Raw genomic sequence first — 13,548 nt, 5'->3', positions numbered from 1 at the left:
CAGCTGGAGCTCACAAGATTGGTGAAATATCATGTTTTATTTAATCAAGTTTCACCGGAAGAATTAGATTTCTTCAGTTGCTTATAAATACACAAAAACATATTCTATTTAACATGATCATATAAAACCAGAATTTAATTGATACTGCCTTAAGGGCTATCTGTTTATGCTATGTATTTCGCAATTCTATAAATCTCTGTTTGATGTATTTTTTTTATTCTTTAACAATTTTACAAGCAGTATGACAACACAAGCTAACAGTAAAATAGTAGTGGTAAGTGAGAAATATTCCATGATGGAGACAGAGACAGAGAGAGGACACAAGCGAGGAAGTCATCAGCATATACTGGCACTTCAACATCAGAAGATGAAAAATATGTATAAAACATAACTAACAACTCATTTCTCAGTGTTGGTTTTGCATCCGCGTGCAGTTGCCTTCACCGAAGCTGCGATTAACGGGTTTTTATTAGGATCTGAAAACAAAAATGAAGCAGAAGACAAAAATAAGGCTATGAAACCTGCGATACATGTTGCATAAGACTAGGTAACACAACACTTACGATGACAGGTGACAGCCTGACACGTAGGCGTAGTTGCCCGTGTACTGAACGTCACAACGCACAATGTTGTTGCTGTAGTCACTTTCTGGGACCTGGTAGTACGGGTTCACACTAACCTGTGGATAAAAACAAGTGGAAACGTCAGAAAAAAACAGTCTTGAAAAAAGCACAAGCACACCAGAGAAATCCGGTATTTTGAACCAACCTTCAGGATATAGTTTCCAGGTTTCACATCTGTGATATCGATCCACTGACAGTCGATCTCAGCGTTGTAGGTGTCGTAACATCCTGGACTCAGGCCCTGCACGTTGGACGCCACACAGCAGATCATCATTTCACTCGTGGCACATATTAAAAATAACTCTCATAACCTGAACCGCAGACAAACAGTATGACTAGAAATGTCAGTGGAGGTGAGGCGTCTGGAGCTGTTGCTATGCAACTGGAATGCAAATTCGGCCCATGTTGTGAAAGCTGATGTTCAGGGCGCTCGAACATGTGTCATATAGATTCACCACATCTGCCCAACATCCACTCTACACACAACAATATACAAGCAGTTAGCGGTTGATGTTGCTACCTGGGTGTGAGCGGTACAGGCGAAGCGCCTGTAGTAGCCGTAGTCACAGGAAGTGTCCTCCAGACAGAAGCTGGCCTTGTGGCCCTCGGCCACCATATGGTAGGTGTTGGCATCCAGCAGGTTGTAGTGGCTGAACTCATCCATGCTGTGGAAGTGTCTGTGGACCAGAGCAGCAGACATCAGTCGAATGGGGAATCCAGGCATTTAGTCTGTTTCCTCAGACAAAAACAGTCTGGAATTCAACATCGGCTGACGTTCCAAACACTGCAAGAAACATCTATACAGTCTACAGGGTCCGCGGAGTCTCGTGTTTCCCTGCCAAATGTGTTCCATATTGGGGACGTGCACAGTGGACTCTTGTTTCAGAGCATAGCTATGGAGTGAGGTCACGTTCTGTAGAATCAAGCAGGCTAGTTTCCCTCAGCTCAGTGCAGGTACGAAAATAGCCGGTTTCACGTTGGGCTCGTCGCTCTGTTTCGCTGGACTTTATTTTATCATTCAGGGTTGCGACTTCCTTTGGAGGTCACAGGGGGTTCAGCCCTCTTTCCAAAACTGAAACTGGGCACCGCATTCTTTGGGACGGCGTTATGATCAAGGGAACGCACAGATATCACAGCCCGTGCCTGAGGTAACAGAGCTGGTGTTCAGCAGGGGGTGCCAGACCACAACAACACACAGGAGATTCCTGACACACACACACACACACACTGGACACCAAACCCAAACACAGTTGCAACTGATTACAGCAAGATCACACAGAATGTTCCATCTCCACTATATGATAGTGTGACCCAGACTTTCGGGTGACCCGGTACTCACTGGTGACAGCTGTGCCACTCCCAAGCGTAACGCGGCCTGTTGGGAAGGAAGTCGGCCGTTCCCTGGTTCCTGACTCTCTGAGGGAACCTCAGCAGCATACGGGTGTCGTAGTCCCTGACAGAGGAGCTATAAGCGGTGCTGCGGGCAAAAGAAGAAGAAGACAGGTTTGCACGTGCGCACGTGAGCATCACTGACGTGTTTTTTTCCCTGCCGCATCCTTCGTGGGTGGAATAGTTTGAAGGTTTGTGCTCCTCTGGGTTGGCTTTTGGATAATGTGTTTACCATTCCAGCTTTCTCTGCTCAGGCAGACTATGATTAAACAGTAGAGAAGCTGCTCCACCCCTCTGCTGCCAAGAGAGCAGAATTTTGGTTAATTTTAACCTCATGGTTCCAGCAAGCAGCCCTCCAGGAGCTCTTTATGTGGCGGTCATGGTCCACAGCTCTGAATGACCCAGATGTGGCTACATAAACTATTCTTTTTTGCTACTGTGCCGGGAAGTTTGGTCTACCTGGACAGACAGTTTTCCTCAGCTGCACATCTCAGGTTGTACATGGGGACACTCTGGACGTAGGCAGAGGCTTGAATGTAGTACGGGTCAGGCACAAGATCAGGCAGACCTGAAAGCACAAAACAATGGAGGAATATAAAAAAGAAAACCAGGTGATTTAACTAAAAAGTCACACAAAGCACAATAAGCACTACATGATCTGGGTAATCGTCCCTTTCTCTCACCATACTGATGGATCCTGGTGCCATATCCGGGTCTCTGTCTCGGCCTCGGTCTCTCGTAAACATCATAGTAGTTGTAATATGGATTGTCACCATCGGTGGACTTGTAAGGGTCGTAGGGATCGTCGCCGACCATCATGTCTTCTCTCCTGGGCAGAGGAGGGCTCACGGTAACCTTTTCCTGGGTCTCGTTGGCCGTGCTGCCTCTGTGCGCCGCCGGGCGCGCGGCGGGGCGGTCACGGTGATGCTGGCGGTGCTCGCGTCCCCTGACGAGCGTCTGCGATGGAGGAGGCAGGTCAGCTGCGTTGCGCGGACCAGACGCGGGCCGAGGAGGCTGCTGGCCCTGCTGCTGCTGCTGCTGCGGGGCCGCCGGCGGGTCCGAGGCGTCCTTAATGATGGTGAGGGGTCGCGCCTGCACTTGTTCCTGCGGTGCGCCCCTGCGCCTCGGCGGCTGGTACTCCGAGCCCTGGCTCAGAATGCTGAAGATCTTGCCATTGTGAGACCACTGCAGCGTCTGCCGCAGAGCCGCTCTCGGGCTCTCTCTCTGGTGCGTCCCCACATTCCTCTGGGACTGAGCAGCCTGCACAATGAAAACCAAGAAATACACGCACGCAAACGCGTGAAGCGGCGTGCTCCGTATGCGTAATCCCATTGTGAACTGCGAGAAGATAAAGTGAGAAACTTCCCCGCAATCCTTTAACTTAAATACCCCTCACCCCCATGAAGGGAAGTGCAGAAAAGAAAGGCTAAGTTTGAATGTATCCGTGTAAACTCATATCGCTCTGCTCCCTCAGCCTGCAGATCCGCACTGAGATGATGAGGAATAGGAGGAGTTCAGCACTTGGAGCTCCTGAATCTGTTGCACAAGCAGGCTGCTGCAGCTCACATAACCACCGGATGGATACGTGTTGGCGATCCAACCGAGACTGTTACATAGCTGCTGATTCGATGCCTGGTTAAATAACTTTGAGCAATCCGCATTCTGGTCACAACAGGCTCAAAGCGACACGCATCGCCTTTATTAGCTTTTATATCAGTTCTCAAGTTAATTCAACTTTATTTATCCGGCACGTGGAGCTGCTGCCAAAACCAAGATGCATCCTGAGCCTCCACAGCCTTTGTGCTGCATCGGGATGGAGGCAGAAAACTACCGTGGACGACTTTTCTCTTATTTTTCCTCAGATCTTTCACACACCCTCCTCCACCCGAGCTCAACCGCAGCTTTCTGTATTTGAGCCTTGCTGGATGCCTCATGACACGTGTCTGACCTTCCATAAGATCATAATTAGCCACCAGCAACCGACTGTGCTGACATCAGTGTCCAGACTCATGACCTCTGCTACAGATGTGACTCCTTCCCAGCACTCAGTCCTCGTCACACCCTCACATCAGAGGCATAATGCATAGCTTGGGGGCAAACTCCATCCAAGGTTTTCATTTTCATCCGGGCAACAAACCAGGAATTTCTCCCTGCTTCCGCAAAAACGACCACAAGCTTCTGCGTCTCAACCACAGCAAAAGGACACGACAAGTTTTGTTCTGAAGCTCCTCCAACTGCGGAAAAGGGTGAGCTAAAAAAGGAGACGGGAAAGCCTCGCAGAGCCCAAAGACAGTCCGATAGCAACCAACATCAGGCTTCACAAGCCTTAATCCAAAATGATGCGTCCAAGAGAAAAGGAATATGACCCAGATTCCTGTTCCTTCATGTTCTGATACCATGGGACACATGCATGATGATGGAGCCTCTGTGATGTAAATACGAGCCAGTAAGGCACTTCCACATCCTCACACTAGGGGGCAGATGACTGCAATTTATATCGGAAAAGATTTACAATGTCAACATCTAATTCCTTTAGATTGTCCAATCCTTTTTGGACAGCGTCTCACAACACTCCTGCTCAGATGTTTAAAATGTGCTTATTTCCAGTCGGTGTTGGAGCTGAAGCTGTAAAGAGGATTAAGGTGGAATGACTGCCCAGAAAACAACAACTTGTAATCAAAGGTGTCCATTACAGGGACGATGAGGCTAAACTGGAGATTGCAAAAACTTGTTATCTGGCCTCAATCCCTGCTTTCAAGTGAGACAGAGAGCCGACAGCAGCTGCCAAGAACAAAATCATTTTTTTCCACTGCTGCATCCACAAGTATTTCCAATTCAGACGATCAACATTTCAGATGTAGAAATCATCCCTGGAATTTAAAATCTAGATTTAACGCTGCAAATGTGAGAGATTATGAGATTACATCTGAAGAGCCACAAAAGTTCATGTTTCCTTCTGTACCGATGGAGGGGGACCCACCTGGATATTCACAGCCCTTTAGTGTGTTTGGGTTATAATATAGCTGCACTATACTCCATTCTTAACAAAAGTGACCTTTATGCCTTCACTGATAAATACTGAACAAGGTTCTGCAAATTTATATTTCACAGATAAAACCACGTTTGCAGAAACTTTAAAAGTACCCGCTGATGGTCCCCACAATGATATGTAAAGTTACAACTGATGGTCACTGACGGCATGATGCCGTGACTGACGGTAGATAAGAGGCAGCACAGGTTGTGTCAGGTGAAGCCCAGGTGAGTCCTTCCTGCAAACCTGGTCCGTTTGTCCCAGACTAAGAGACGGCATTTATTGCAGGATGAGTTTAATAAACCAGACTGGGCGAAGAGATTTTCAACGTCTCCAGAGAGCCGAGGCGTTACGAGATGTGAGTCGAAGATTGGCTGAAATGTCTCCCTACAGTTCAGTTTGCCGGGAATGCTAACACCAAACTGGTTTGACTTAAGTCAGGCTGACTGGGGGAACAGGACATTGGATCCTTGTTTTCTTCTGCAGCTCCACAAAAGTGAAACTATGTGTTCAGGGGCTCCTCCTGACTCACTAGATGCCTGGATTACCTCTTTACTTTTCGTTGGAAACCCAGACAGACAGATCCAGCTGCACTGGGTCACTGCTCTTTTTTTCCCCTCTGCTCGTAATTCACCGAGGTCTCTCCAGTGAGGAGCCCTTTCCTCCTCTCAGCGAGGGCAGCACCGGCTCAGGAAGGAACATCTGAAAGGAATCAGCGCAGCTCTTCTGTCCACGTCGCTGGAATTCGTCACCACTCCTGACTCTTTCAGCGCTTGATTTAGCTATTAAGAATTTTAATAAATGTGAGTTTTGTAACTTAGAGGGGAAACAGAGTGGCGTTTCTGGGGGCTGAGCTGGGTCAACATTATCCGGTTACAGGATACAGTTTCCGGAAAGAGAGATGTTAAAAAAAGCAATTTTCAGATCTCAAAAATGATCCTCCTGACACGACGCCATCCATCACTGTCAAACAGGATCTCACAACAGCCTCGCTCAAACCTCCGAACCCACCGTTTCTGGCTCTAAACGTGCATCCACACACATCCGCTTCCCTCTGGAAATGTGCGTCTGATTTCCACCCATTTGGAACGTTCGGCCTGTTCAAATAAGGTCAGATTTGCTCGGAAGTCTATGACAGAAGCAGACAATTCAAATATTTTTCCTTCTTTCAAAATACTGGGTTTCCATTACATTTGGAACACCGGGGTCTGTACTACACACACACACACACACACACACACACACACGGGCTGGAGGACTACGTGGCACTCTGCACATGCACTACAGACTCCGCAGCCAGGAGGAGGAGCCCTTTATCACAGCCTAGCACAGAAAAACTTTACATTGTTTGATGATTCATGCAGATGTGCTGTTTCCCCCAACACACACACACAGACAGACACACACACACACACACACACACACACACACACACAGACACACACACATACACACAAACACGCACAGACACACAAACACACACACACATACACACAGACGCGGGCGCACACACATTTTCCTCTCGCTTCTTTGTCTCGTGATGCTATATAAACTGTAACTGGGGTGTTTTTTCCACTCAGCTGTGAACTTTCTCACAACTAAAGAAAAAGGTTATCTGTTACTGGATCCCACAAGGACCTTAAAGCATCCCTATGTGTCAGTTACTCAAGGTTACCCTGGGTTTGTTCAGGACCAGGAAGCCATGGGAAATGACCCGCCTCATTCCATCACAAGGTTAAACCTTCACCAACCAACATCTCTCATACTGATTAATGACTAGTTACCGTACCGCTCAGTCATCTTCTTGGTACAGATAATTCCCGATCTCTCATAGCCAAAAATATGACATCATCTCATCCAGCTCTGCCAGTTCTCTCTTCCTTTAAAAGGTTGAGCTCTGCATTGCAACGCTTCTTTCTGAAGGCCATAAAGTCCAAGTGTTTATGTCACCTCTCACCTCCGTTTCCCCTGAACACCTCTGATAGCATGTGGGGTCCAGGTGGGCTGCGGGATATACAGGATGGTGGATTCCAGCCTCCTGTCAGAACTGCAACACAGTTAGAAGAGGAACAAAACAGTTGTTACCTGAAGGGCTTCAAATTTGAAAGGTTTTTAATAGACGTTAAGGGTGTTTTGAACCCTGAAACAAGGTGCTTTTTGAGGTCAAAGAATGTTTTGCTAATGGGCAACATTCATTTCTCCAGTAGGGAAGTGAGGAAGAAGACTGGCTCCATCTACAGGAGGAGACTCATCACCAAGACTGATTCCACACAGTTGTACCAGAAACTCAGATGAGAGACTGGAACGCCCAGTCAGGACGAGGTTAGAGCAGCGTTGCACCCCAGACCTCAATGTTGGGCATTTCCCAAGTTCATCTCAGATGTCAGCTTCAGTTTATAGTGTGAGAACAGAAAAACCAGTCAAATGCAGTTTGTTTAGGGTTTATTTTTTCAAATCAAACATTACAGACAGCAAATTTCTTATAGTTGATTTCATCATTAACATAAAGACACACAAGCACACACTGTCGTTAAATTTTGCCTTATTATTACATTTCAGTTGACAGAGTACACGCTGTAACAGAGTTTACCAAAGTGCCATGATCGCGGTTCAGATTCATTCAGCTGCTAAAACGAGAGAGAATCAGTGGCTTTATCAAGTAATGGACCGGCAGCAGCAGGAAGTTTGCACAGAGAAATGATGATTTTTCTGTAAATTCCAGGGACAACAGATGTAAACAACCCTGTCTCCTCTCTGCCGTTGACAACCAGGAAGGAACGCGGGATTTATGAGACCGGCTCGATCTACGGAGAGAGAAAGTAACCATTACTCCCAAAAAGCTAATATAAACATCTCATAAATATAGTCATAGTTTCCAGATTTTAAGCTACTTGGCAACAATAAGCAAATTACCGAGAAGCGTCCGTCCACTTACCTCGTTGTTGTCCAGTCCTGTGTTGGTTGTGGTTGGTTCAGTCTCCTCCTGCCGAACGAGTTAAAGTTAATCTCGAGGTCACATTTGAGGGTCGGTACAGATTAAGCTCGCTGGGGACACGAGGTGACAACCTTTGAGAGGGGATAACACTAACCTCGTAATCGAACTCTTCATTATCTTCGACACGATTGCAGTTTCCACCAGATCCTGCAAAAGAAACCAGCACAGATGAAGACAGAGCCGCCGAACCCCTCAAAGTAATTACTTTGGTCCAGTGGTGTTACCGCATCGTCTCTCCCTCCAGGCCGACAGGTTCAGCCGTTCGATTCTGGAGCAGCTGACGAGCCGGTTTCTGGACGAGATGAGGTCAAAGGGGTCGGTCGGGACAGAGGTGATGCCAGTGTTGTCGCAGATGATCCTGGACAGGGTCGCCCTGGACAGAGCTACCCTCTGCCGTGTGCTGAAGACGCCTGGATTCTCGTACCACAGTCTGGTTATTTCAAAGGAAGGTGGTCAGCTGGGGAAATGACATTGTCTCCAGGGTTTTCCTCAAAATTCTGATTTGACCCACCTGTCTCCCTGGCGGATTTTCTGGAACTGAGTTGCGATGAGGCAGGAAAATAGAGGACCCACACGGCCATTGCGGACAAAAGGCTCGGCCACACCGCCCAGCCACACGTCAATGTTGTCAGGGGTACCGTAAAGTTCCAACAGCCGGCGGGCCAGGTCGGTGTTATTCATTACCACGGCCAGTTCCTGCTGGTTTCTTGGCTGAGATAGGCCACACAACTTGCGCCATGCATTGTACCCTTGATCACACAGAGAGGAAATAAAAAAGTCCAGTTAAGAAAGAGACTTTAGAGAGGACATGTGATGGTGGGAAAATGAGAGTTGTACCGGGCAAAGCGTGGTCACGCCCCCTCTGCATGTTTAGAGAGCCCAGATCCAAAGCCACATGCTCCACAAACACGAACAGCTTCTCCCTCAGAGCATTCACCATCATGTGGTCCTGTGTGCCCAGTTTAGCGGGACGCCCCACCAGGCCGCGCAGCAAGGAGTCGATTCCACCTGGAGAGACAAGAGCGTTAGAATAGCCCCAGAGGGAGCAGCTCGCGCATCAACACACCTCTGACTTCTCAACCCACCCTCAAAGACGATCCTCCAGGGGGTGGAGAAGGCCTTGAACAGGGGGACGCTGGGGAACTGAGTGTCCTCTCTGTAATTTGCGTCCAGACGAGACAACACGGGCTGAATGGCCAAGTGGGCGAAGCGGTAAGCTGCTGTGGCAAAGACGTTGGCGATGCTGGGGTCAACTTTGGGGTTGTAACCTGGGTAACGGCCGAGCTGCCTGCGCATGGCCTCGGTTCCCACGATGTGGGGCAGATAATCCCTAAACACAAACACCTGAGAGAGAACGGGAGGTGTACTTCACTGTTGCCTTGGAGACGCACTTCGACTGCAGGATGAGTGAGTGGGGTCTACCTGTGTGTAAGCGCCCATGATCTTGCGGGTCTCTTGGTAGAGGGTCTCACTGTCCCATTGGGGGTTGAGTCTCTTCAGCTCGCGAGCCAGACGATTGTGCTCGCGCAAAAACAGGGTGTGAATTGACGTCAGGGCGATGTTCTCATCCACACGGACGTCACCTGGCAGGAGGGAATATGCACATTATAGCTGATTCTGTCTCCACGGGTTATGATATCGCTTTGTCCTTTGACCTTAAAGGTTGACTAACCTGCGATGAAGCAGGGCACCTCCCTGGCGTTGGTGTCATTGGTGACCCTTTTGCGGGTGGCGCACATGTTCACATTGAGAGGGTGGAAGGGCAGCAGCTCGCGGCCGTTGTCCCTGAACTCAGAGTTCACCCGCAGCAGACCGCCATCATTGGTGAGGTCACGGAGGTAGAGCGCCAGCTTATCCTCGGAGCCGTACACCTGGCTGAGGTCCAGGAAGGCTGTCAGGGCGTTGATCTGCTCCCGCTTGTTGGCTTCGCCCCCGAAATTGTAGGCAGAGTACCCAGTTCCACAGACGGGCGCAGATCTGAATGCAGGAATGCAGTTGTCCGGGCCGTCAGTGAATCGAGGATCCCCGGGAGGAATCTGTTAGGAGACGGGGCTCAGAGGTTACAGACGAATATCTTTAAGTGGACACAACATGTCACAGGATGGGCCTGAAATTCGGCACCGACCGGAATGGGGATGCAGGGCTCCGATCGCTCACAGCTCTCGGTACAGTCCAGGCCGTTGCTGAAGGAGCGGATGCTGGGGGAGAACGGGGTGAAGGTCAGGTCGTGGTCGTTCCACTGTCCAAACAAGGTCACCATGTGAGTGAACTGAGAGTCGTTGACCACGCCATCGTCGGTCGTTCTGAGGATGTTGTTGGACACCTGCCGCACCTGAGGAAAGAGAGCGGCATTAATCGCACGTTCACCACAGCAGGCAGCGGCTCTGCCTTCACCGGGCCTACCAGCGGGAGCAGGAAGTTGTTGATGGTCCTGTTATTGAAGCCTTTTGGCTGCGAGATGCCATCGTCGTATTGGGCAGGAAGCCAGCGCGTGAAAGGTGTGTTGGAGGCTCCGAGTCGAGGGTTTTTTCTGGAACGAAACAAGAGAAGTTCGGGTTTTGAAACGCTGCTTGAGAAAGGTCGGGTCGATGTGCACATGCTGTGTGGCGTAAGACGGCGGCATCTCCTCTTACAGGTTGTTGCAGACGCTGGTAATGGTGCGGTAAATGTTGATGTTGGGCAGGGTCAAACACCGCGGCGGGCGCACTCGGGCTTCGCATCCAGTGATTTCGGACAGTTTCGCCAAGTCGTTTTCTGACAGCACATCTGAAAATAAAAGGCAGCGGGTTTAACGGAAGCGTAGTGGCACGAAGAGCAGCTTCCCACTTCCGATGTTGGGTCTGTAAAGGTGCGTTCAGGCGTCTGACCTGTGGCGTTGAGCGAGCGTTTGTGAGCGTGGTGCGACCTCTCCTGCAGCAGGCGGAGGGTTTGTCTCATGTAATCTGCAGATCTGACGGCCGTGCGCGTGTCGCCGCGAGGCTGCTTCAGGAGGCGGAGGGCATCGTGGGGTCTCACCATCTCCCTGCGCACCCGTTCAAGACTCCTGGCGGAAGAAAGGAACAGAGGTTAAATAAAAAGCTGGATTCATTTGATTGTTTCCTGATCTGGAAGCCCGACTTACTTGGCTCTGGAATAAGTGTAAGCGTCATCGACCAGTTTCTTTGCGTCTTCAAAGCAGCGCCGCACGAGCGGGTTGTCGAAATCTGTTCATGCAAAATAATGGGGATGTTTTTTAACCACCCTGAGCGTCGACGTAGCAGGAGATTTGGCGTCTGCGAGGCGTCGATTGTGGCTTACCTCCTGGGTTGGAGTGAGCGGGAATCAGGCAGATGCCCAACACGAGGAAGACAGAGAGAAGCATTTCTAGAAGAAAGCAAACAGAAAGAATTGCTTGAATATCAGGCAAGATGGAAGATAAACTACTCTCATGTGATGATGTCTTTACCTGCAGAGCAGCAGTGGAGTCTTTACTGTGAAGATGCTCCTGAGTTCTGGATTCTGCGATCTTGACACCACCTTTATAGCTAGTCACCCCTTGACCACTCCCACCCACCCCAGGGTGTTTCCTGCCTCAACTACAATAAAGAAAAATTTCCTCCTTCCTTCTCTCTGCAAAAAGAAAACTTTTTCCTTTGTCTTATCATATTCCTGTTATCTAATGTAGCGATACAAGTTAATGATTACCAGTAATGATACTCTTCTATTTGTTGCTTAGCTCCTATTTCCGTTTATTGAAGAAGTTGAAAGATTTATCTTGATGTTGGCGTGTTCAGTTTTCAATTATTTTTTATTTTAGATTAGATTTAAATTGATCTCATTACTTTTCTGACATTTTGCTGATGGGAATGTTTAATGAAATCGCACTTAATGTGACATGAGAATGTTGTTTAAAGGGCGGTTATATTCAAGCCATTTAAACCCTGTTGACAAGCGGTGCCGAGAAACAAGTGAATAATTAATGAGTTACAGCCAGTTTGGGGTTGTGAAATGCGGAAAAGGAAAGGCAGATGAGGTCAAACATACCTTGACTGTGTATGGGGTGGAGACAATGGGAAGGACTGAAAATAAAAGCTTTTTTACTGGTGTTGATGTAAAACCAGGAACAAAATGAAAAACTGTAAAAAACACAATGTGGCGTCACTGTTGACTTGACATAAATAACAGAGGTGAAGTCACCAAATAAGCCCCTCCCCCTCCTGGTTATTGTACCTGTGGCACCACAATAAAGCCAGAGTGCTTCAGATACAAAGATGAGTTCTGTTGTTTCCTCCTAATGAGTTAATCTAGAAGTTTTTGGTTGTGAATCCACATAATACAGGGTGTGACATCGTAAAACCAGCTGAAGTGATAAGGAAGAGCGACAGAGTTCTAGTTCAGCGGGACTTCCAGTGATTCATCAAAGCCTTTCAGGTCGTCGTGAGCACAGGTCAAATGGTTTTGAAACCGAGGCCTTCTGGATCACTCAACCGGGTCAGGGCTGCACCAACATGCTATTAAAATACGTTCCAGCGGTTCCCCCCTAAAACCTAAAGGATCAACAGAAACGCGTCCAGTTTCACCTTTGAAGCCGCGAAGCAAAAAGCAGAAATGAAGCTGCAGCGGCTGAAATGAGGCTGTTGGTCAACTTCACGGTTGACCAACAGCCTCATTTTAAACAGATTCCAAAACTGGCGGGCACATTAAGGTTTGGGGATGTTGCCTCAGAGGAAAATAGCAACTATGAAGGTGCAACAGCAAAAGGATTAAATGTAAAGACTGCCTGTGTGACGCCGGTGAATCAATAAAGACATTTAACAGCTTTTTATGCTCATACAGACAAATGCATATTTCTCTTAATCCCTTCTTTAAATTTGCTCAAGCTTTAGCTAACAAAGCAAACTGTTTAAGATCAGATCTTTATTGGCATGATGCTGCAGCAAAAACTCCAACCAATCGAATAAATTCTCTTTACTTTGCTCCCGCTTTTACTCTTTCTCTTTCTGCTGCGATAACGGGCGTGACAGCACCGATTGGGGTCAGAGGATTTCTTGTTACTGATCAATAGGAAACGGTTTAGCCTTAAAGGTCTTTCCCAGTCGCCGATTTTATAGTGAAAACAATAAACTAGCCCATAGATAACATGACCTGCTGTCATACAGGTTTATGACCTCATAACTGTGCTTCTGAGTGAAATCATGCAAAATATTTCTCCCATTGTAATATATAGAGATTGTTTGAGCTCACTTGCATAACACAAGATGCTATTTAACAGAGAAAAGCAGGCTGAAGAAGGAAATCGGCCACAAGGGCTTTGACGAAGCTGCCCGAGAGATTTCAACATTTCACATAAAGGAAACATCAGCATTGACAGTCTGATGAATGATAAACTTATCATGGAAATCTGCCTTTTGTTGGGTGGCCATGGAAACACCCAGGGGTTGGAAAACCTGACAAACATGTACACAAACGCTAAAACCTTCAGCACCATTTATTTCCCTGTGATGTGTGTCAACAGGAAGGACAATTAGGTG

At 48.0% G+C, this 13,548-nt stretch overlaps 2 protein-coding genes across 2 annotated transcripts; both read right to left on the bottom strand.

Annotated features, from left to right (window-relative positions):
* Positions 1 to 18: 18 nt before the first annotated feature.
* On the bottom strand, positions 19 to 3,596 carry loxa (lysyl oxidase a). The gene is made up of 7 exons (XM_011604863.2): positions 2,696 to 3,596; positions 2,472 to 2,580; positions 1,963 to 2,100; positions 1,144 to 1,300; positions 769 to 864; positions 564 to 679; positions 19 to 476 (listed from the first exon to the last, which is right to left on the bottom strand). Exons 1-7 carry the CDS (start codon positions 3,342 to 3,344, stop codon positions 470 to 472), a joined length of 1,272 nt encoding a protein of 423 aa, XP_011603165.2. The 5' UTR covers positions 3,345 to 3,596; the 3' UTR covers positions 19 to 469.
* A 3,872-nt stretch (positions 3,597 to 7,468) lies between these two features.
* On the bottom strand, positions 7,469 to 11,595 carry mpx (myeloid-specific peroxidase). The gene is made up of 16 exons (XM_003965512.3): positions 11,484 to 11,595; positions 11,336 to 11,401; positions 11,160 to 11,241; positions 10,906 to 11,081; positions 10,672 to 10,804; positions 10,442 to 10,568; positions 10,164 to 10,370; positions 9,711 to 10,074; positions 9,461 to 9,621; positions 9,124 to 9,382; positions 8,876 to 9,046; positions 8,550 to 8,787; positions 8,263 to 8,468; positions 8,133 to 8,185; positions 7,979 to 8,026; positions 7,469 to 7,847 (listed from the first exon to the last, which is right to left on the bottom strand). The coding sequence occupies exons 2-16, from the start codon at positions 11,397 to 11,399 to the stop codon at positions 7,830 to 7,832; spliced, it is 2,307 nt and encodes a 768-aa protein (XP_003965561.3). The 5' UTR covers positions 11,400 to 11,401; positions 11,484 to 11,595; the 3' UTR covers positions 7,469 to 7,829.
* Positions 11,596 to 13,548: the final 1,953 nt, after the last annotated feature.

Source organism: Takifugu rubripes, chromosome 6, assembly GCF_901000725.2.
Source record: "Takifugu rubripes chromosome 6, fTakRub1.2, whole genome shotgun sequence".
Taxonomy (NCBI): Eukaryota; Metazoa; Chordata; class Actinopteri; order Tetraodontiformes; family Tetraodontidae; genus Takifugu; species Takifugu rubripes.
This window is presented reverse-complemented; position numbering and strand designations above follow the sequence as displayed.